The sequence below is a fragment of the Trichoplusia ni genome, chromosome 19 (genome assembly GCF_003590095.1).
Source record: "Trichoplusia ni isolate ovarian cell line Hi5 chromosome 19, tn1, whole genome shotgun sequence".
In the NCBI taxonomy this organism is placed as follows: Eukaryota; Metazoa; Arthropoda; class Insecta; order Lepidoptera; family Noctuidae; genus Trichoplusia; species Trichoplusia ni.
This window is the reverse complement of record NC_039496.1, coordinates 4,423,977-4,445,480: the sequence shown is the minus strand read 5'-3', so window position 1 is coordinate 4,445,480 and position 21,504 is coordinate 4,423,977. Positions and strand designations below refer to the sequence as shown.

The following is a 21,504-nucleotide window of genomic DNA, read 5'->3' as shown; positions in this document are numbered from 1 at the left end:
CAAGAATAAAAACTCATATTTACCTGAAAGAGGTCCAAAATGTGAGGCATCATCTCCAACAGTCTTATCTAACATCCATTCTTCGACACAAAAAGCCACTCCCATCATTGGTTCATCACACAACGGTCCAGCCAACGACGCCAATTGAAACCCATTCACGAAGCTACTCTCGTATTCATACCTAGGATCTTCCTTCACCTCAGCTTCATGATGCAAATACTTAGTACTGTAATCTGCCGTCTGATTCAAAAGCAAATTTGGACCACAATTCCTAGGACCGACAGACCATATTTGATTGACCACATCTTTCCATTCTGGACCAAGTTTTTCACTAATACTTTGGAGTTCATCCTTAAATTGTTGAATTAACTTCAACATGCGGTCGGATAGTTTGTGTTTGTTACCATTTAATTGTAAGTCTTCTAGTTTGTTCTCTAGTCTGTCGTTATTGTGCAAGCCTTGCAATGTTTTTATATACTGCGATATTGCTTTAAGTAAATCCGTTGATCGGTCTAATAAGGCTGTTATTTCGGTCGGTAAAGGTTTTGCTCTTATTTTAATTCTGCTTTGTTTGTTATTCGTATAGACAGTTATGACCGGATCTATATCTTTATCAACCGTTTTATCTACAACATTTTGTGAGTCTATTTCTTCATTTGCCATATCTATTTTTGGTGGCTCTACAATTGTTTCTCTGAATGGAACGATAGGTTTGGAGACTGTGATGGGTATTTTCGCATATTGATTTCTAAAAAGAAAGAAAGAAATGCATCATAAATTTTGCTGATAGCCATCCAATTTTAAATATTGGGAATAAAAAATCCTACTCATAGCTTTCGTAAATTAACTTACTTTAAATCTTCAAGACATCTCTCCAAATGTATTTCCCCGGCTGTTATAAGTACGTGCTCGCCAGTCTCTTGCAGTAACACTTGGACGCAAGAATCAGATTGGTTCAACAGTTTTAATCCTATAACAAATAAAGATACAAATAACGTCACAGAAGTGACTATTGCTTATGTTGTTTGTTTATTAATAATCAAGTAATAGCAGCGATTGCGATTGGTCATCTTACATCATTCATTTTCAGTTATTCCTTTTAATTGAGTCATATGGCTGGAGTTACAACATGAGACCGCAGCAGACGAAATAAAACATTAATATGAAAGTGTCCTCGGTCTGTTTAATAGATAAGACTAACTTCAAGATATAAAACCGTGACGTGTAATACAAACCTTTGACCAATTGAGCCAATTGCGAAGGGTAAGTAGGTTCCAACGCGACTCTCAATATCGGCACCACTGAGTATTGCATCTCACTGAATGCAGGACAAGCGACTGTACTGCTCAATGTAGCTGTCCTGAGTACATGATCTTCTAGACCTCCGATACCTGGAATAAATTTAAACTTCGTTGTTTAAAAAAAGTTTTTACGATTATCTTATAACCTCTAACCTCTTTGTTAATAAGACAATTAGCAGATAGTAAGACAAGCTACAAAAATTATCTTGGCCGGTGTCAGAAATCGGACCTAAATTCGGAAGAACAAATTTGCCACCTTTGGAATAATGCATGCACTACTAGCGCCACGCTCGACGGCATGAATAACTTTTGACTCTATAACATGACTAAAATGTTAAGGTTGTGTTTTTTCACTACCGAGTAACGGTTTCTCTGGTAATTTCGAAATATTAATGTTTTTTTTTTTTGGCCAGGTTAAGTATTTCTCTTCTAGACCTGCTTTGCTAGTAGTTTTGCCTTAGAAGCCCTTTTGGATGTATTCGTCTATAAATTCGGAGCTGTCCTTTTGCTACAAAACAAGTGTAGGTATTAACTTTCACCAAATACTTCATTGGTCAATCGAAAGTTAGTCGCTTGAATATATGACTCATTGTAAAACAAAAGTACGCAATTTGTATTCAGGTTACGTTGTGTTTCGTAATCCTATTATTTACGTAAATCGACAATTCAAGTATCAAGATTTTCCTTAACTATAACATACTGTACATTTACACCAGTATATTCATAGATGTCATTGATGTCATTCATAAAATTATTGCGCAGGAAACGAGAAAATGACTCACCAATAATATTGCCAGCAATTGCTTCATCAATCAATTCCAGTTCTCTTCCCATTAATATATACAACGATTTGATCCTAAAACAAATATAAAATAATATTGACAGTTTTGTAGATTCTGTCTTGAAAATATAACGGATCTCGCTGTAAGGAATTTAACGCTTATGTCGAAGGCTAACAACAGGTGTAAGGTTAACAAGCAATCAACTTCCACAAAGATACTCAGACTTAGAACAAGCATTCTTAGATCACAGAAATGTTTGTACACGGGAATCGAAACCACGGTACATCGCGCACAGTGGGTTGGACGTGGTGAACTATATGACTCAGCTATCCGTGTAATCAAAAGTCGTGACAAAAAAACATAACATGATATTTTAAACTTTTTACTTACTCTGTACAAGTAATGTGCTCATCGCTTTGCAAATCTTTCAGTTTCTTATTGGGATCTATTTGGAAATCTTTACTGAGGACTTTCGAAGGGTCATGTTTGGGGCCTAAGACATACACTTTATCGCCTCTCTTTACTTTCCCACTGAATATTCTGGCAAAAGCTATGAATACAGGCTGGTCGACGTCTTCTTCGGCTGCCTTCTCTAATTCTTGATCCTCCTTTTTCTCTTCTAAGGGTACACCATCGTTTGCACTAATCTGCTTCATCTCACGCAGCTGTCTCGCTCTTTCCCTCCTCAAAGCCATTTCCTCGGCAGTCAAAACCTTAGGTTTGTTCTCAGGCAACACGCTCTTATCAACACTAAACATCTTGGATACAAAAATAATTAATGGTCTATCATCACTACTATCACAGGCTACAAAGTCTTCTTTAAGTTTCTGCGTTTCGGGAAGGAACGATTCGAAATCGCGTATTCTTGAGCACATCAGTTTTTCGACCTTTTCTGGTAGGATTTCCTTAGGCGAAGGGAGCTTGTGGCAAACCATGTTTAGTACAGTTATGGATAATGGGAGCCATTGAACCATCAATGACTGAAGTTGGACCCGAGAGTCTGTGTGCCTCAAATCTCTCGTTGTAAGTTTGATCCCAAGTTTTTCACAAATAACTGGAACTTTTTCCTTTTCGTTCCTCATGGCTACTGTTTCATAAACATTCCATAGATTGTCTAATATAACTTGAACGAAAAGAGGTTTCTTTGCCTTCTCTTGAGCTCCTTTCATAAAACGTTTCGTTTTCGTGTTTAGATAAAAGTCACCCCAAAGTACTTTCCTTAAGATTTCCTCTTTCACACCTGAAAAAACAGAAATGGAAGGTTTTAACACAAATGTACCCAATTTGGGCATAATAAGAAAGTTTGTTTATCATACTTACCAAGTTTATCTGAGAATAGTTTTGCGAAAGTATGTGTAGTAAAGCCCCAGCCATCAGCAGCACTTGCAAACACAACATTGCCATGTTCAGGAGTGAAGTATAGGTTGGAGTCATCAGCATCCTCAAGGGCAGAGGTCCAGTCATAGAAGTTGTTGTCTTCTTTATTCAGCTGTTCTTTTTCTTGCTGGAAGGTAAATTAACTTGAGAATGGTAAGGAAAGTGGTATTTGAAATCCTGTTCTATTCTAGCTAACTATTATAAAAGACTTTCATGAAATAGTAGCTGATTCCTAAAGAACATATATTTTATGACTAGCTGTTGCCCGCGACTTTGTCCGCGTCGTTAGAAGATATAAGTTAGGAATTTTTGAACAGAAGGCCTCAAAGATGATTTTTTTGCCACATTTTCCATTGTATTTTCGCTCGCTGCTATTAGTTGCAGCGTGATGTTATATAGATTAAAAACCCAAAAATATTTTTTTCAATTTGAACCAGTATGAGATTACCACATTCTAAACAAACAAACTCTTCAGCTTTATATATATATTATGTAAAGAAGTATAGATATAGATATAGAAGTATAGATATAGATATAGAAGTATAGATATGCTATGCTAGAGAGACAGTTCTTTGAGAAACCTATACTAAATTGAGTAGTTTTTTACTAGGAATGTCACCCAAAATGTCCTTCATAATTTGATCATATTCTACATATTTTTCTTAATAAATTATGATCATTTTTATGTTACCTCCAGATATGATACTTATTTAAAGTATTATTTTAATAGATGTCATTTGAATCTAATTAGACCACAAAAACTATAGTCCAGCTGCAGATTATTTAACACTATTAATATAATATAACAATGATTGTATACCTGTTTCTCCATTGTAGACTCTTCATTTTCCATCACTCCGGATGCAAACAACTCTCCCATGACCGCATTCACTTGCTCTAGCACCTGCATCAGATGGACATAAGCATCTAGCGGTGTCAGCTGCATTTCCAATATGAGACGGTCAATCTTGTTAAGAACTAAGACGGCTCGGATATTCTCTGAGTATGCTTGTTTTAAAACCAGCCTGGTTTGCGGACATACACCTTCTACAACATCAACCTGAAACATAAAAAAAACCATAACAGATAACAGTTATAGTTTTGCAAAAGTTTGTTTCAAATAAATATTAAATACACACTAATAACTGGCTAACGGTTAGTTTGTCTGTCTATAATTTTTTTCTGGAATTTATATTTTCTTTATTTTACTCCATCATTACCATTTTTTCTATAAATCTTAAGCAATAAATTGGTCAATATCAGTAATTGCAGTATCAAAACCATTTCAAGTTTGTTTGGTTCCAATAGCAGTTGCACCTTGCTGCCCATGTTTATAAAAATATTGCACAACATTGTTATTTTAACAATAGCTTTGATAAACATATATTTACTTTATTATTTAGTAGTGAACCACTTATTTTTTATTTAACTCATAATAAAAGATCACATTGATTAATTTAATAAATACAACTTAAAATTAAAGTACAGAATAGAATGTAAACAATTGGGATACTCACCACAACAATGGCTCCGTCACAAAGTCTAACTGCTGTTGACACTTCACTAGAGAAATCGATATGCCCTGGAGAGTCTATCAAGTTCACCAAGTACTCCTGCTGTTCCAGACAGTGGTACAGGGCAATACTGCTACTCTTCATAGTAATACCTCTCTCCTGTTCATCCGGCCTGCTGTCCATGTACCGCAGCTTTCCCGACATTCTCTGGGATATTATCCCATTGCTAGATATCAAGGAATCCGCCAATGTCGTTTTCCCATGGTCCACGTGCGCCACGATACAAATATTTCGAATATTTGAAGGTTTGTTTTGAAGTTCTAAAAGTTTTGATGAATCTACTAGCCGCATTTTGAATTTTTAACACTATCTTGTTAGGTTCACTTGTAGTATGCTTTATCTGGAATATACCGACGATTCTGAGTTATAAAACTGTAGAAGATATTGCCAAAATTGCAAGATAAATTGCACAACATGAGTTAAACTTGTAAGACAATATTGAACTTTGACAGTGACAGAGAAATATGAGTTTAGGAACAAAAAGTATTTTGAACATTAAATATTAATATTTTTAGGTTGTCAGGTTTGAACTAAAATATATTATCATCACAGACAGACATACATTTCAAGTTAAGCTTGATCCTGAATATTTGAACAATTTTTAATCAAGGTTATTCAATTAAAAAAAAGTGTAAATTAATTTAACAAATAGCACAGCAACAACTAGGACTTTCTTTATTAGAATCATCTTATCTTATTTATAATTTCCTATCTTATTTCCAAACGAACTGGATTTGACATTTGTGTATTAATTTAGAGGTTAGAAAGGAGACTGGTCTTACTTTAATAAATATTGAATAATAATATAACGCTATGGCGTTAAATAGACTTTTTGCTAGTTTAGCTATTACTCCTGCATTAATAACCAGACGGTCTATTCACGTAACTGCCATCAATTTTGCTAGCCATCCCGATATTGTGAAACCCAAACCTGGCTTAGGCAAAAGTTATAGAAGAATTGTACATTTTCCTGAAGAATACACAGTAAAACCATTAGAAGTTACCAACCTCGCTGGTAGAGACCCTGAAACCGGTAAGTACTAATATAAAGTACCAGTTCTAACAGTATCACTTACAACACTTGACTTTGACATTGTGTTATTTAAAAAAATTAAGTTCTGTACAGAAAAAATAAAGTCGAAGTTAACTACTTGTAACATTATCTAACCGATCCTTGACTTTTTAATTCAAAATACCCTACATTCATAATTTTTTACAGGTCGTGTTGTAGCTAAAGGGATTGGTGGTGGTATCAAACACAAGTACCACTGGATAGACTGGGTCCGAGATGGTCCCACTGAAGGACCTCCACAAGAAGAGAAAGTTATTCAGGTATTTTGTTGTCCTGGTATCTTCATGAACATTTGTAATAAGATCAATGTTGAGTTTTCTTTCTATTTTCTTTTTTCAAACATACATTTGTATAAAACTAATATTCTTAGAACAATTTAAATGATACTTTTCATCCAATAAGTCAGCTAAAGCCAAACAGCAGACATTCTATGCACATCTTTACCTAAAGTATTGTGTTGAGTTTTATTCATCACAACTTAATGACCTCTTTTATCAGGTAATGGAAGATGGTTGCAGAACAGCCCATATAGCATTAGTAGCTGTTGGTTCTAAGTTGAAGTACATATTGGCCACAGAAAACATGAAAGCTGGAGACATTATCAAGACTTCTCGCCATTTACCTAGGATACCGGGTAAAAAACAAACAAATATAATGTCAAATTGTTCAGACAAATGATGTGGGTATAAAAAGAGGTATGTGGTAATTGTTACTAAAATGAGTTAATATTTGCAGTGAGAGCGAATGAAGGTGATGCATATGTGTTAGGAGCCCTACCAGCTGGAACCATTGTGCACTGCATTGAAAAAGTACCAGGTAAAGTTGATCAATTAAAAATCGTTTTTTTACTAATCTTAGCCCCAAATTAATTCCTTTATAATGATCATTAACTATAAATCAAGAAGTTGAATGATGCAACAGATTTCTCACGCGCATTTATCGGGATTGGCTTAGTTCGACTTGCGGGCCCGCAGCGTAAATTCATAATTAAGGACTTCAGTTAGGTTCGGAACTAGTTGGACAATCCAGAAGAATATGCGGGAGGAAATCATTGCATCATTTAATAATTAATCATTCTGAGAATAGTTACTAAAAGAAAAAGTACCCTCGTAAGAGTAGTTAGTCAAAATCCGAAATGAACGAAGTTCACGTCAGAACGCGTTTTCGGCTTCACTGAGCTGTTACTGCGACTGTTGTATCACTTAGGCGCCTCAGTTATACCGCAAATTCGGTTCATTTCTATTAAATCTCTGAACTTGATTATCCACTTTTACTATGGACTACACCAGCACTGTCCCAGGGTTCTCATTCCCACCACCATCTTCTTTTCTCCATACATTCAACATAATAATAAGCTTTTTCTAGGCCAAGGAGGACTGTTCATACATGCAGCAGGTACATTTGGAACCATCTTGAGGAAACAGGATGACCGTGTCATAGTACAAATGCCATCTAAAAGGATGTTCAGTCTTGATCAACACTGCATGGCTGTTGTAGGTGTGTATACTTACTATTCCTTAAACCTATGAATTTATTATGATCGGGACTGTTGCCAGTGCCAGTGTAACTTGTGCAATTACGGCATATAGAAAACAATCCTGTTTTGTATTCATGGTAGAGACAATATTATTATTTAACACATAACTTTTTCATTGTAATAAGTCAAGAAATCCTATTAAATATTAAGAGAAATCGTTTTTAATTTTTGAAACATTTTTATATTACTCCACCAGTTGCCATCTAAAATAACTGAAATATAAAAATACATTTTTCAGGTCGCCTTTCAAACATAGACCATGGAACCACCCCAATTGGTTCTCCACAGCGCAATAGATGGCTAGGCAACAGACCACGATCTGGTCTCTGGCAAAGGAAGTCTGGTCGCCATGGAAGAAAAATCAAACCACCAAAACCAGTCAAAGAAATAACTGCAGCAGCCAAAGGCTCACTGCCTGCAGTCAGGATGACCATGTGCCCTTAATTTATAATGTAGAAATAATAAACAATATTAGATGTTATTAATATTTAATTTGATTTTGATCTAATGAAAAATATCACAACAAATAAAGCTGCATTTGCACTCTTAGTAAGCTTAGCCTATAATCTATATTTGAAAGTCAATATCGTAAAACATATTGGAATCTTAAGACTGCTAATCTTTTATGAAGCTCAAAACTATGCAACATAATTAAATGCATATGAGATTTAAGATATAGAAACATTAATAAAAATCTTTACTCTTCATCATCTTCATCTGAAAATGTCAACACCTGAAACAAGCAAATACATAGTTATAAGTAAGCTAGAACATGTCTTTATATGCATAGTAAATACGGCTGTATTCGAGAACAATAAGGAGCAAAATTGCGCGCCCATAACAACTTACATCAGTCATTTCAGCCGCTAAATGCAATTCATGTAGTCCAGTCACCTCTTCCAAATAGTTTCCACTGTTGAAAACTTTGAGCAAGAACTCTATACCCTCTTCTTTATATTTATTTATCACAATGTCGGAGCACGCTATACATTGCGGGAACTTGGCACATGTAGGTACTACATTTTGGTAGGAATGTAAAAAGCCCCTTATTGAGTGGGGAATAGGGCCGAGAATGCCTTGCAACTCTGGTGGCACGTCTTCTATATCGCTGTTCATGTTGTATACCGCCGGTGCGTGTACCCTGAAAAAAAAGAATAGAGCTTTATTTTATGAATGTTTCTCAAGTGATAAAATGCATGCGGTGAGCACCCAAACCTATTTGTTTTTTTTAATTAGAACATCCCAATGTGGACCCTATTAGCCTTATATTTGGGCATGTATAAAATTAAATATCTTTACCTCAATGGGTGCTGTAATAGCCCAACTAATATTTCAACTGCTAACGCGCCTGCGATGGCCGCTACACCAGGCCGTGTTACTGTGCATTGTTGATCTAAAGTCCGGTCTTTTAACGACTGAAACACAAAATAAACATTTTATAAATACATAATTTACTTCGCAAATAAATCATATATAGAAAATTAAATCTTATGAGATACGATGTTAAATAATCGTCTGTAGCTATCGAAACGAAAAGCGTAGTCTACGGTCACCTTGAATAAGAAGGTTTGTGGTCTTAGCCAAAACAATACAATATATTAAATTAAGGTTGATTTTCTAGTCAGTACTGGATCTCATCTGGATCCAGTTCGCCTCGCGACCTTGCCACGTCAGCTCATGAAACTAGTCGGGGAATACCGATAAATACGCGTGAGTAGACCGTTGCATCATTGATAATAAAAAACCTAATGGACCCAGACAAGCCAAGAGGGATATCACATACATGAGTTTCAGTTACATACATTTCCTGGAGCGGTGACATCATTGCAGAAGTAACAGCCAAGACTGCCCCCTGGTATCATGGTAGCGTTCACTGAAGTGCTGCCCTCTGTCGTTGAACCGCCAATACCGTGCCGCATGACTAAGTAGCTGTCGAAGCCTAAAGCTGCGTTGATAACAATCTGGAAATATAAATATACTGACTGTGAAAGAAAAAATGTTTCCTTGTCTAACATAATAGACATCACTTTTACCAAGTATACAAAGAAAGTCTTTTGTTAAAAACCAGTTTTAACTAATCAGCAAAACTAGGTAAAAGATGCAATTTTTTGGTTCCTAAAAAAACGTCAGCTACGCATGGTGTTAACATCGCGGTATGGTATGGTATTTGAAATTCAAATATCCATACCCTCGTCGGCCATAACGTAATGACAGTTGATTATTAAAAGGACACTAAACATTCCACAGTCCTGTCGACTGTCACTGTAAATCATACCTTTCCAAGATGAGCAGCTATAAGAGTTGGTAGCCATCGCGCCTCCCTCGTATCCAACAGTAGGAATATGACGTCATGATCCGATATGGCCTCAGTGATAAGCTGTATGTTGGATATAGTTTCTTTCTTCAAAGATTCGCCCACTGGATGCCCTGGCATCGGTATGTGAGCTGCTAGACCCTTGGTTACCTGGAAGTAGTGGTTAATAATGTACTGAGAGAATTGTGAGCAAAAAAATGCTATAAAATAGTAGAATTCAGTTTTTTTTTATATTTATATTTCTTAAGTTTTCTAAAGTCCATATACTTACAACAGAGGGTAATATATTTTTTAGGCCATCAGCAGCTGCCTCAGCCTTCTTCCGGCCTCCATTGAGGCAGTCTTGATGAGTGAACAGCACCTGACGCGTCGGATTCGAGTACGACACTTTGCCGTTGTCAATGAACGTAATGTGACGAAAACCCCAAGCCTAGAAAATAAAATAGTAAATTATAAGCAAATAGTACGTAAACACCGTTGAACCTAAACCCCAAAACTGCGTTTAAAGTGTATGAAAAAAACACATACTTTAACAATACTGTCGCGTATTATCCATACTTCCGGACTGTAATGATATATCAAATTTCATGAATGTATACGAAGAGAAAATTACCAATAGATCTCGTGCGACATGACAGCCGAGGGTGCCAGCACCCAACAGCAAGCATTTCGTAGTCTTCATCACATCTACATCCAAATCAGGCACCAAACGCCATTTCATTAACTTTATGTTGAGATCTGAAGATGCGTCCGCCAATCTGGAAATCACAACAACCGGGGTATAAACTATGATGAGTTACTTACAAACAAATCTACCAAAGATTTATGATTAGGGGGCATTTGCTTAAACAACTTTAAGAGTAATGTTCCATTTGCATGCATGAATAACCTGAGATCCTGAGATATACTTATAAATACATGTTTATTAATAGCTGTAATTAAAGTCAAACAACTTATCAGGTAAATAAAGGCTTGATTATGTTGTACCTCACATTAAATAACACAAAAAACTGAACCTTACTGCTTGAGTTTTAAGTACTATATTAATACTGACAGGGTAAACTAAAGTATGTTTATGTCAAACTTACATAACAGGATCCAACGATGCTGACATATTGGCCAGTTTTGGACCGAAATTCCCTTTGTCATTCCTTTCCCACCCAACCCAGCCAGCTGCTTCCACTGACTTGACATCCTGGAATACAACAATAGTATCATCTGGTTTTTTATTACTCTCATGAATATTAAAACATTATGGTAACTCTATCTTTTACGAACATATACCATGTCCATGTGTTTATTAGGAAATAATATAAATTATTTTAGTTCATATTGTATTAGCTACAAAGAAATTTATTGGCTCTAAATCATTATTTTAGTACATTTTTTTGTTGTCTGTTACAATTAAAGTTCAAGTCATATCATTATTCCACTAATAGACTTGGGTGTACTATTGTTAAATTACAACATTTACATACATACTTATAAAATTTGTACAGGTGTTAAATAGAATAACAATTATGAAAAAAAAAAACAACTAAATACATACCTTTGGCACGGCAACAGAAAATACTTTACTATTCTCGACACCTCCTGTAGGATTACATCTTAATCCTATCACTTTAATATCAGTCCCGACTAGAGCAGGGCAGTGATCCAATAGGGCTGCCAAAAACAGTCTCAATGGCCATCCAGGGTTGCTACCATTGCTTGGATCATTGAATACAAAATATGTATTACTGTCATTTGGTACAGGTTTATTAACTTCTAAAGAACTTGATAAAGTTTTAATGACAACTGTGTCCTCCTGTTTAGTGATAGCAAAGAAGCATTTTTGTTCTTTGTCGAAAGTTTTGTAGCTCTGTGCAAATGATTCTATCTGTTTATTGTTGAGTAGTGATGTGATACTGGCACTTTTCTCCTTGATGTAAACCGTGGGTTGATTTGGTGCAGGAAATGCAAACCAGTAGTAGTAGTGAAACTTTTTAAGATCCTGTAAATAAAACATTTTTAATATAGGAAGCGTGGCGCCGTGGCATTGGCGGCGACCAACTCTGTTCCATGTCAAGTAATAACAACTAATTACGCTTGTCTTACTAAGTTCAATGATTACAACTTAGTAAGTAACAAACGATGGTCGTATAACAAGTAAGTATATTATTTAAAGCTACTTACAGCCTGAATTTGTTTTGAATTTTAACTGCCACTTGTGTATATAGAAGATTCATAGCTTCTATTTCGTATAACGATTTGTTCAGATTATTCTTAGCTGTAATATAGAGCTATGTATGTATTCAGATTTCAAGAATTTGACTTACAGAGTACTTTACTGTGGTTTGTTTCAGAATAGTAGATTTATTTTCTATCTGAATAAAAATAAACTATTAGGATATGGCAATAACTTCATTAGATCTCTCTTGTGATAAATTTCCGACTAAATCTGCGTGTTCGGCAAACAGTTCTAAAGGTGGGAACTCTTGTCGGTTACTAAAATTAAACTTTGCCCCTGACAGCAGTTTATCGAGTACCCATACATTAAAAGGAGGCAAAACCAAAAATAACAATACAAAATCCCCGTACCTTACTACCGATAGAGTACAGTTACTCTCAAGAGTGACGGAGAAAAGATTAGCAGTTCATAAAAAAACGACAGATTTTGTCTCATCTTTTCCATTGGCGGTAAATTTATATAAAGCCAATTCAGATGAATTTAAATCATCGAAAAAAGGTAACAAAAAGGTAAAAAAATCTGTGCTTACCCTTCCTAACGCACCGGTGCCGGTGCCACAATGTACGGTAAGCGACATGAACGACTCGGAGTATTGTGGCCAAATAGATGAAGATCGCAAACAAAAAGTAATTAAAAAGCGTATCCCGATTCAAAGTAATAGGAAAGCAAGGGTAAGAGAAAAAGACTTTGAGTTCTACGATCGAGATGCGCAATATTGCTCGCAATTGAACATAAACCTAGATTCAAGCTCGACCGATTTGATGAAAAATTTTAATGGAGATGGCAAAAGGATTAGCAACAAAAAGAAAAATGCATCAAATTTCAACAAACCTCAACCAGTAAATAATGACTTAAGTGATGTCTGGACTGTTCTAAGAAATATAAATAGATTTCAGTTTAGGCCATCACCTCCGATGTCGGAAGAAAGTATAACCCCTATTAAAAAAACAATTCAGAAAAGACGAACCAACAGAAAGGACACACGGTAAGTGTTTTAATTTGCGTTTATACTTATACATCAAGTATCCATATTACCTCTTTAATTGATTTCGTTTTTAGTGTTATTGAAACCTGTCGCACTGAAGAATTTGCGTATATATCTAGATTCGAAATGGATGATAAGACGCCACGCACTTATTCCCAATCGTCTAGTATTGATCGCGTTACCGTTATCGACAAACAAAACGAATTCAGTAAAATATGTGAGGAATTCGAAAAACGACTTCTGAAAACCCATAATTACTTGAAAGATACCAACAATACCAAAAATAGAACTCAGAAGCATAAGTATCAAAGTCGAAACACTAAGAACAGTATGAAAGCTCTTGGAAACGTGGCCAAAGAAGGCAAACATTTAGGGCCAATGAAAAAAAAGAAGAAGAGTCCCAAATCTGCTGATTACAAAAGTAAAAGTGAATCGACACGTAGTAACACTGTCACCAAAGATAGTGGTGTAGACGAAGGAAACTCCCAAATCACTGATACTTGTGACGTTTCATCCCATCTTACTCAAAATGAAAGTCTTTACCCGTCAGCTGGGAGTTTTGTATACTCTGATAATTCGGGATCGAGTAAGGCCGAAGCCGAACAATTTTTAGGTAAAATTGGGGCAACAAAGGGTAAGAAATTCCTTAAGTACTGTCCGTTTTATAATAATAACTTCCAGCAACATTTCTAATAAAGACCTGCTTTTAGGTGGAACACAAATGTCGAATGACGTGTGTCACTCCCAGTTGAATGACACTATTAAAGAGGGCTTAATTAAAGGGACTGACTTAAACATGAATTCAATAGTCAATAAAATGTTGGACCCACAGAAAAGAAAACCCCGCTTAGTAACCACGATGCCAAGTTCATGCATGATGCCAAAACTAACTCAAACAGAGATAAAGAGAAGACTTGCTCATATAAGATTTCCAGTCCTCATATTAGGAAAAGATCAATTTAGTTCCATTCCAGTTCCAAATTACGATCCCCCACAATTTGAAGGTTTAGATGAACACATTTGGCCTTTCATGACCGAATGGTGTAACAATCCGCCAGTTAAAAAGCCTGTTAAAGAGTCAAAGCGAAACAGTTTCAATCGAAATAGTTATAACCGAAAAAATACTTGCCTATCGAATGATTCCTCTTCTATTCAATCAAACAAACAAAGTATTGAAACAGCTGTCAACAAGATTCCTATGTTTAAAGAGAAAAACAACTCTAACGATTTGATAAAGATAAAGAAAGGTGAAGGAAAGCGATCAACTCCAATTTCCGGAATAAACGACAAATTGCTTCAGTGCACAAAGAAGCAAAAATCTATAGTACAATTAAAGGAGAAAATGCTGAACTTTTTATATAAAAAGACTTCAAATCGCAATTTTGTCGGCGATCATCAAAATGTCGAAAATGACACAAAATGCAAGACATTAGGGACTGGCATTAAGGTAGAACCTAAAAACTTTTCGCCAATAAGGTCTGTGGTTCCGAATGTTATTCCTATTAAAATTGGTGCTCCAAGTCCGATTCCGGCAATGGTTACTAATAAAAAGACCCCACATTATGCGTACCCATGGGCAAAAGCGAAGTGGGCAAGTGATTTCATAGAAAACGTAATAAAGAAAATAAGAAGTGGAGTCTATTACACGCAAGACAATAAGGATGGTAGTCGATTTCAACCGGGTAATTTGTTTAAAAATTATTTCTCATTCCTAAATTTTATATAATAATTATTTATTGAAACGTGTCTTTTTATAGATTTAAAGGAGGTGTCAGTACAAGCGGGTACATTATGCGATTCTTCTGATTCCACTCAGACTTATGAAAGTGACATAGAACTTGCACGCAAAGAAGCATTTACTTCGACTCGGAAGAATTTGATAAGTATACCAGGCTTTAGTAACTCCCAACCGGTGCTAGAAATCACAACTTTAAATATGAACCAAATCGCTGTAAAGCATTGCGTGACAAACGTTATGTTCCAGTTCGATATAACAGTTCCATCTAAAATAAATAGTCCAACGAACACCAGCAAATCGTTACCCCTAATTCCAATTGAAGTAACAAAGAGTCACACTAAAATATACAAATGTAATACAACAATTCTTAATGCTATGTTACCAGCTGAACTGTGTAGTATTCTGCCAAGAATTATGAGCAATCTTATCGAAGTTAACGTGGATTCGGATATTATACCTCCATTGTGCCCAGTGAAAACAGAATCATGTTTGTCTACAATATCCGAACTAACTCGAGGAGAGACTTCAGACATACTATTCCCCATAGCGTCTATTCAGAAAATGCCTTCTAGGCAGACACTTGTGATCGATGGAAGATTTGCAAATAAAATTAGTATCTTAAAATCAAAACCGAATAAACTAAACGTTCGAGTAAATTATAGTCACGATTTAGTAACAAAATTGTTACCAAAAATAGTGATTAAAAATTTGTCAGAGTATTTAACTAGCCCTATTTACAACATGAGTGTTAAAGAAGATATGAATGCTGGAGTCTCTAAAAGTAAACTAAGGAGGACCCTTGCTGTTCCCAATACTCGAAGTTCTAAGTGCAGTATTTTGGAAGTTTATTCTGGCAGTAACAAAAGATTGAGGTCTTCGTTTAAACCTTTTGACCTCATAAGTGTGATTGAAAGCATTTTAAGCAGTCGCAACTTACAAATTAACCGGAATTTAACTTCTTATTTCGACATGCTCAAGTTGCAGTATGATGGCAAGGGAATTAAAATTAACGTGTCGATGATGAACGATATTGGTGTTCAAAGGAATATGACGGTAGTCGTTAACAATTTAAAAATAGATTCCATATACGAGGCTTCGCCAATAACAATTACCAGAAAAATTGAAGAGACAGTAACTTACAAGAGTGAGACTCGTATGAAATGCATAGAATACAAACAATCTTTAGCTAACAAAACAGAGAGTACAGAAATAAATCAAATCTCGAGCAACAAAATCAAGAGAAGTAAAGGATTTTATAAACAGGTTCATAGAAAGTGCAAATCTACAACCAATATACCTTCTGGAGATAAAAATGTTAACACTCCACTAAGTAAGATTACGAACTTGGAAGAATTTTTCCAAGTTCTAGGGTCCAAAAAAAATTTTAGCGGCGTTTTTGATGGGTACGCCGCGAAAAAGATTCTGACTTCTATAACTGAGGTAAGAAACTTTAATAGTACCAGGATTAAAGGCAAACAGCTGTATATTCAAGAACACATGGGCAAATCATTTTCACTGTAGGTATTTTTTGCAATGTTTCGCTTAGTCTTTGCTTCGGGTTTGCTTTCCAAATACGAGTAAAAAGTATCATAGTTCAAAACTTTTGCAGATGAAAAATTGGGTGACCGAAATAAACCCGAAACAAGCCCTGTTGATATTATTATTGACGAACAAAAAAGACACACCGAATTTAGTGCGATTCCGGCCCATACTCCTCCAAGGCATAGCCGTAAACAGGATCACTCGAGCTGCAGAATTAGATATGGAGATTGAAGTAATAGAAAGAGAAAATTTAAATAAATTTTCACAGGTACATTTGATCGCGACCAAACTTATAATTATTATCTTACCCGTATGCATTGTCTTGTTTATGGCAAGTTATTTCGGGTGTTGTTTTGTATTTGGCGCTACGAAGACAGCTTCTTCCTTTATTTCTAATGGTAAAAATTGCCATTCCTTGTCCCAAATTCTTTTAAATGCAGATCCACATAAAAACAATAGCCATACTTAGAAGTTAGTGCTACTGTATAGTAATTTGATTAATTTCAACTGCAGTTACTGTTCTGATTTGTATTTTTTTTTTCATCCTGCCTCATCGCCAACGAATATAATTTAAATGAAAACTTTTAAAAACAGTACGAAGGTATATCTTATTTGCCGGAATCAGCTACAAATTACGACAATCTATTGGAGGAGTTGTACTGGATCGCTAAAACGACTGTAAGAGACTTTTTCTTAAAATTATAGTTAAAGTAGATAGTACTGTTATTAGTAAGTATGCTTTTGGTGCGTTTTGTTATAATATTATGGTGTGATTTGTTCATCAGGCTTCAGATTACCAAAAACCTTTCGATGAGTCATCGGAAAGGCTTCTGAAGTCGCTGTTGGAGAAACGAAAGAAACTGAATCCGTCTTATCTCCGTGTAATGGCACGATACGTGGGCTTAGGACTGCTGAAGCCCCCAACAAAAACATAATTATTTTTTGTGTTACAACACGTGCTGTGACGTTGTGGTCGATCCGAAATTGTATTGTGATTTTATTATTTATTTTATATAACTATTTATACAAATAAAAAATTTATATCCTATTATTTTATTTCAAGGAAGTGTAACTAAAAAAATATACAATAGTCCCAAGCCACAATGACGTCAGAATTCAGATGCACTGACCACTTATCCAGTAGGTATTAGTCTCCAGTATTTTATTGATGAAATTAATAAAGCCATATTGAAGTATTCTGTTAACACTGTACACTAACAGTAAATCTCTCCGCGCACAAGGCAGCTACAAATACCGGGTTCAATTTGAACCGTTCAAATTTGAAATGTCAATGTTGCATGGATATGGCTTTCCGTGGCATTTAATTTTGTTTAGCGAGTACATATCTATACTAATATTATAAAGAGGAAATCTTTGTATTTTTGAAGGTTTGTATTGAATAGGGCCAAAAATTACTGGACCGATTTCAAAATTTCTTTTACCATTACTTAGAGGGATTCTTCCGAATCCGTATAGGGCAGGTCGCTAGTAACTTTATTTAAGCGATGTCTCAATTAAAATTCTTCATACAGCGCTTTGGAAGAATAATGGTGTTCGACAAAAAATGAACTGTAGCTGTTTCCCAAAGTATATTGGATACGCCATTTTTTTTTATCGTAGGTACACAAAAAAATGAAAATCTCGTGTGACGTTCACATCATAGGTTTACATACAAGCATGCTTTTAACTAGCAAGAATTCATTAGCCCCCACTACAAATTATTTCGTCATCTTGACTGCTTTAATTCTTACTTACATTCAGTACCTATTTTTGGAAATGCATCTGACAGACTTGTCAGATTTAATCAAATGCCTACTCTGAATGTGAGAACGTCTCAGAACGCGAGGGGTTTCACAACATTCAAGCTACATGCAGACACTCACTCAGGCAAACAGAGGGTCTCAAATGCTTGTCCCACGCGGGGATCGAAGACCCGACACGTCGCGTTCTGTGTGTTTAGAGTGGTGAATTCTGCTATCAATTTCAAGAGAAAAGATAACTTTTTTAATACTAGAGAATGCCACTAGCCGAGTGAGAAATTGTTATGGATGTCTACGGTCCATAAGTCAGTGTGAGATAATACCAGGGCCCCGATTCTGCTATTTTACAACGGCCGATTAATGAATGACGATTGGATTAAATTTGAAATTATTCCTGTCCCCTTAAGCATTATGCAAACACAATAATTGTATTGACCTTGAGTGTACCGTCCCATACAAATTTCTAACTATTGTGTAGGAAAAAACCGAAAAATGCTTAAAAGATTACGAAGTATCGTTTTGGGACAATTTTCATTAATTCATTGGCCATTGTAAATATGTAGCAGAATTTTGGCCCAGGACCAAACAATCATTGGCAATAATAGGGGTGCATCCAGAATTTTAGAAATGCCTACTAGCAATCGCGGGCACAGAAAGTAAATAAAGCAAAAAAAAAATACAAATAAATAGTTTTTACATTTTTTTATTGTGTAAAGATAATCACTTCTGCGGCGCACTCGTGTTGGAGCTCTTTGAGTCGCGCATTGAAGCCGAACGCCTACGTTTCAGCTCTTCTTGGCGTCTTACCTGCAAAGAGAAATAAATGTGAAAAAAAAAACCATCACTAGAGGCAGTTACTATTGATATATATTTTATTGTTTGTTGATTTGTTGTTGCTGATTTAATACCTTGGTCTATATCAACAATATGCCAAGGGGTAAGACACAGCCTTTACTCTTACAGCTAAATATGATTTCCACAAAATAATGTTGTGGTCATTTGATACAAGCTGTTTAGATCTTGCATACGTACCACAAGATGGAGAGTAGAAAGAATAATTTTATAGAAAACAATCTATTTACCTTGGATTCCTTCTTTCTCTGTGCAAGCAGCTTGGCGTACTCAGCCTCGGAGGACTTGCGCTTAGCCAGGCGCTTCTTCTTAAGAGCGAGACGGTGACGTCTGCGCTGTAGGACAACAGGGGTGACTAACCTCTGGATCTTGGGGGCCTGATAACACAATAATGAAATTAGTAAATAATAGAATTGTTAATAAATATTATTAATTGTTATTATTGTGGTAAATTATACTTGTTCAGCACACTGTAAAAGTAGACAGACATGAGTCTGAATCTTCTGCTCGGCGCCGATATACTATACCCTGATACTGGTGTTTTTAAACTATATTAGCTTAAAAACAATAATTTTATCAGGGAATAGGAAGAAATTACTAAATGAACCTTGAATTCCTAATCAAGAGTGAAAATGATCTTTTCATAGTCTGTTTATGTAAGGCTTATAATTATGCATTAGCAGCATTTTAACTTATTATATATTCATATTCTAAGTGAGGTGAAACGGAACACGACTTTCAATGTAGATAAATTTAAATTTAAGATTCCTTTAAATTACCTTATATCTGGGTTTAGCATTTTCCTTGCCTTCCTTGGCGGGAAGCAGACGCTTGACGACGTAGCGACGAACATCATCATCCTTGGTCAGGTTGAAAAGCTTGCGGATCTTGGAAGCACGCTTAGGTCCAAGACGACGGGGTACATTACCATCGGTAAGCCCGGGAATTTCCTGCAAATATTACACAGTAAGTTTATGTCACTTCAGTACCAAGAAGAGAAATGTAAGGTTAATATGTAGTAGTAAACATGTAAAAGTACAAATACAATAGTACAAGGAGAATAAAATAAAATATCAATAATTTATGGTTAACATAAATGTATGGTATCAAATTATGCCTTTGGACAAATAACCCACAGGATTACTTCAATACCAGTTGTTCTCCCCTGGCGCATATAATTGCTAAGATTTGGGTATCTTAGAAACAGTAAGAACAGGGTCAAATTGAAAACAATTTTGTTGTGGTTTGAAATTGGAATCAGAAGGGTAGTTACCTGTTCGCCCTTGCGGACAATGACAAGAGCCAACACAGACAAGTTAGCGTCGACGATGCAACCGCGAACTGACTTGCGTTTCCTCTCACCATCACGACGGGGTCTGTAGCAAGAGTGGCCCTTAGACATCAACAGACGGACACGGCCTGAAACATGATTAAACTATGAACATCAGAAGACAAAGTTCAATTATTATTATCAATACACAACAGTTTGATTGAGGTTATGACTGCACAACGATGTGTAAGTACGAATGCCAAAATTTAAGAGATGAAATAAACAAAGCGAGAAATATTGAATAATAATATGACAACGTACTGTTGGTGAGGACTCCCTGTTTCATGGGGAAGCCCTGCTTGTCGTTACCACCGGCGACGCGGAGTACGTAGCCCTTCCATTCATCTCCTAGCTGATCCGCCTCCACTTCAGCGCCCATGCGCTTCTCGTAGAAGATGCGGAGCTTGTGCTCATCAACTACCTCGAATAACTTCTGGCATCCCGTAGCCGGGAAGGAGACGTTCAGCTACGAAAACAAAGTGAGGTTATAACACAAACGCTTTATCCATCTATCAGACATTGGCAACATGCTTTGGATTGCAAATAAAGATGTAGAACTATAATAATCTTGATTGATATAACCACACGAAACACATTTGGGCATGACAATTTCACTTCCACAATACGGCACAACTTTATCAAATTTTATTCCAAAAATCATAATAGGCTTCTGGCAATAAATAATATTAAGAGCTACGTGAAATGCATAAGTAGCACTACTTTAACATATTTCACTTAAATTATTAGTATTTTATTAAAAAACATGATGAGAACCTTCATGACTGCGGTTAGATTCCTTGAACGTCAGCCATGAAAAAGACCAGAGACTAGAGAGTTTCCCTTGAGGGATGTCAAAAGTACAGCACAGTCAAAACATATAACTTTCACCATAGACAAGCAATTTTGGCGAAGACAACTATCGACTAATTAAAATTACCAGCTAACAATTCCGCTATTTACAATGGCCGATGAATGAATGACAATTGAACTTAATTTGGAATTGGGGTCCAGGTTCCAAATTAAATAATTAAACTACATAAAACTGTATATTTTAAAACTAATGAAGTAATACTGAAAAGTAACTACATTGGAAAACATGACATGCCCAGT

General features: G+C 35.8%; 5 protein-coding genes across 7 annotated transcripts in view; 2 read left to right on the top strand and 3 right to left on the bottom strand.

Annotated features, from left to right (window-relative positions):
* Positions 1–5,494, bottom strand: part of LOC113503609 (elongation factor-like GTPase 1) — a 116,480-nt gene extending 110,986 nt beyond the window's left edge. For both annotated transcript variants that reach the window (XM_026885658.1, XM_026885659.1), the window contains exons 1-8: positions 4,978–5,494; positions 4,281–4,520; positions 3,404–3,587; positions 2,474–3,323; positions 2,084–2,157; positions 1,236–1,391; positions 853–970; positions 24–748 (exon numbers count right to left, since the gene is read on the bottom strand). In XM_026885658.1, the coding sequence (XP_026741459.1) occupies positions 24–748; positions 853–970; positions 1,236–1,391; positions 2,084–2,157; positions 2,474–3,323; positions 3,404–3,587; positions 4,281–4,520; positions 4,978–5,325 (2,695 nt within the window). In that variant the 5' untranslated portion in view covers positions 5,326–5,494. The remainder of the gene's footprint in view (positions 1–23; positions 749–852; positions 971–1,235; positions 1,392–2,083; positions 2,158–2,473; positions 3,324–3,403; positions 3,588–4,280; positions 4,521–4,977) is intronic.
* A 273-nt stretch (positions 5,495–5,767) lies between these two features.
* On the top strand, positions 5,768–8,128 carry LOC113503611 (39S ribosomal protein L2, mitochondrial). Its single transcript, XM_026885661.1, has 6 exons — positions 5,768–6,067; positions 6,254–6,366; positions 6,605–6,740; positions 6,842–6,922; positions 7,472–7,603; positions 7,882–8,128. Exons 1-6 carry the CDS (start codon positions 5,848–5,850, stop codon positions 8,085–8,087), a joined length of 888 nt encoding a protein of 295 aa, XP_026741462.1. The 5' UTR covers positions 5,768–5,847; the 3' UTR covers positions 8,088–8,128.
* LOC113503546 (ubiquitin-like modifier-activating enzyme ATG7) lies at positions 8,115–11,965 on the bottom strand. The gene is made up of 9 exons (XM_026885574.1): positions 11,507–11,965; positions 11,046–11,152; positions 10,571–10,715; positions 10,229–10,387; positions 9,919–10,107; positions 9,446–9,604; positions 8,943–9,058; positions 8,493–8,784; positions 8,115–8,376 (listed from the first exon to the last, which is right to left on the bottom strand). The coding sequence occupies exons 1-9, from the start codon at positions 11,963–11,965 to the stop codon at positions 8,341–8,343; spliced, it is 1,662 nt and encodes a 553-aa protein (XP_026741375.1). The 3' UTR covers positions 8,115–8,340.
* Positions 11,966–11,970: 5 nt separating this feature from the next.
* LOC113503608 lies at positions 11,971–17,500 on the top strand. Of its 2 annotated transcripts, XM_026885655.1 has the most exons (8): positions 11,971–12,105; positions 12,303–13,172; positions 13,247–13,806; positions 13,883–14,854; positions 14,930–16,350; positions 16,520–16,720; positions 17,047–17,130; positions 17,238–17,500. In XM_026885655.1, exons 2-8 carry the CDS (start codon positions 12,349–12,351, stop codon positions 17,385–17,387), a joined length of 4,212 nt encoding a protein of 1,403 aa, XP_026741456.1. In that variant the 5' UTR covers positions 11,971–12,105; positions 12,303–12,348; the 3' UTR covers positions 17,388–17,500. The 2 variants fall into 2 exon arrangements, with proteins under 2 accessions (XP_026741456.1, XP_026741457.1); XM_026885656.1 differs by lacking the exon at positions 17,238–17,500 and having other exon boundaries at positions 16,966–17,122.
* Positions 17,501–18,899: 1,399 nt separating this feature from the next.
* LOC113503306 (40S ribosomal protein S6) lies at positions 18,900–21,276 on the bottom strand. The gene is made up of 6 exons (XM_026885162.1): positions 21,169–21,276; positions 20,656–20,860; positions 20,338–20,483; positions 19,844–20,014; positions 19,295–19,441; positions 18,900–19,019 (listed from the first exon to the last, which is right to left on the bottom strand). The coding sequence occupies exons 1-6, from the start codon at positions 21,172–21,174 to the stop codon at positions 18,933–18,935; spliced, it is 762 nt and encodes a 253-aa protein (XP_026740963.1). The 5' UTR covers positions 21,175–21,276; the 3' UTR covers positions 18,900–18,932.
* Positions 21,277–21,504: the final 228 nt, after the last annotated feature.

What these genes read in the sequence shown, in the direction of transcription:
- LOC113503611 (XM_026885661.1), top strand. Translation starts at nt 5,848, where the DNA reads ATGGCGTTAAATAGACTTTTTGCTAGTTTAGCTATTACTCCTGCATTA. An exon ending in TGGTAGAGACCCTGAAACCG is followed by an intron (nt 6,068 to 6,253) that starts GTAAGTACTAAT and finishes AATTTTTTACAG; the next exon opens with GTCGTGTTGTAGCTAAAGGG. An exon ending in ACACTGCATGGCTGTTGTAG is followed by an intron (nt 7,604 to 7,881) that starts GTGTGTATACTT and finishes TACATTTTTCAG; the next exon opens with GTCGCCTTTCAAACATAGAC.
- LOC113503546 (XM_026885574.1), bottom strand. Translation starts at nt 11,965, where the DNA reads ATGTTTTATTTACAGGATCTTAAAAAGTTTCACTACTACTACTGGTTT. An exon ending in GCATCGTTGGATCCTGTTAT is followed by an intron (nt 10,716 to 11,045) that starts GTAAGTTTGACA and finishes TGTGATTTCCAG; the next exon opens with ATTGGCGGACGCATCTTCAG. An exon ending in TAGCTGCTCATCTTGGAAAG is followed by an intron (nt 9,605 to 9,918) that starts GTATGATTTACA and finishes TTATATTTCCAG; the next exon opens with ATTGTTATCAACGCAGCTTT.
- LOC113503608 (XM_026885655.1), top strand. Translation starts at nt 12,349, where the DNA reads ATGGCAATAACTTCATTAGATCTCTCTTGTGATAAATTTCCGACTAAA. An exon ending in ACCAACAGAAAGGACACACG is followed by an intron (nt 13,173 to 13,246) that starts GTAAGTGTTTTA and finishes TTTCGTTTTTAG; the next exon opens with TGTTATTGAAACCTGTCGCA. An exon ending in ACTGGATCGCTAAAACGACT is followed by an intron (nt 17,131 to 17,237) that starts GTAAGAGACTTT and finishes TTTGTTCATCAG; the next exon opens with GCTTCAGATTACCAAAAACC.
- LOC113503306 (XM_026885162.1), bottom strand. An exon ending in TTGTCCGCAAGGGCGAACAG is followed by an intron (nt 20,015 to 20,337) that starts GTAACTACCCTT and finishes TAATATTTGCAG; the next exon opens with GAAATTCCCGGGCTTACCGA. An exon ending in AGAGAAAGAAGGAATCCAAG is followed by an intron (nt 19,020 to 19,294) that starts GTAAATAGATTG and finishes TTCTCTTTGCAG; the next exon opens with GTAAGACGCCAAGAAGAGCT.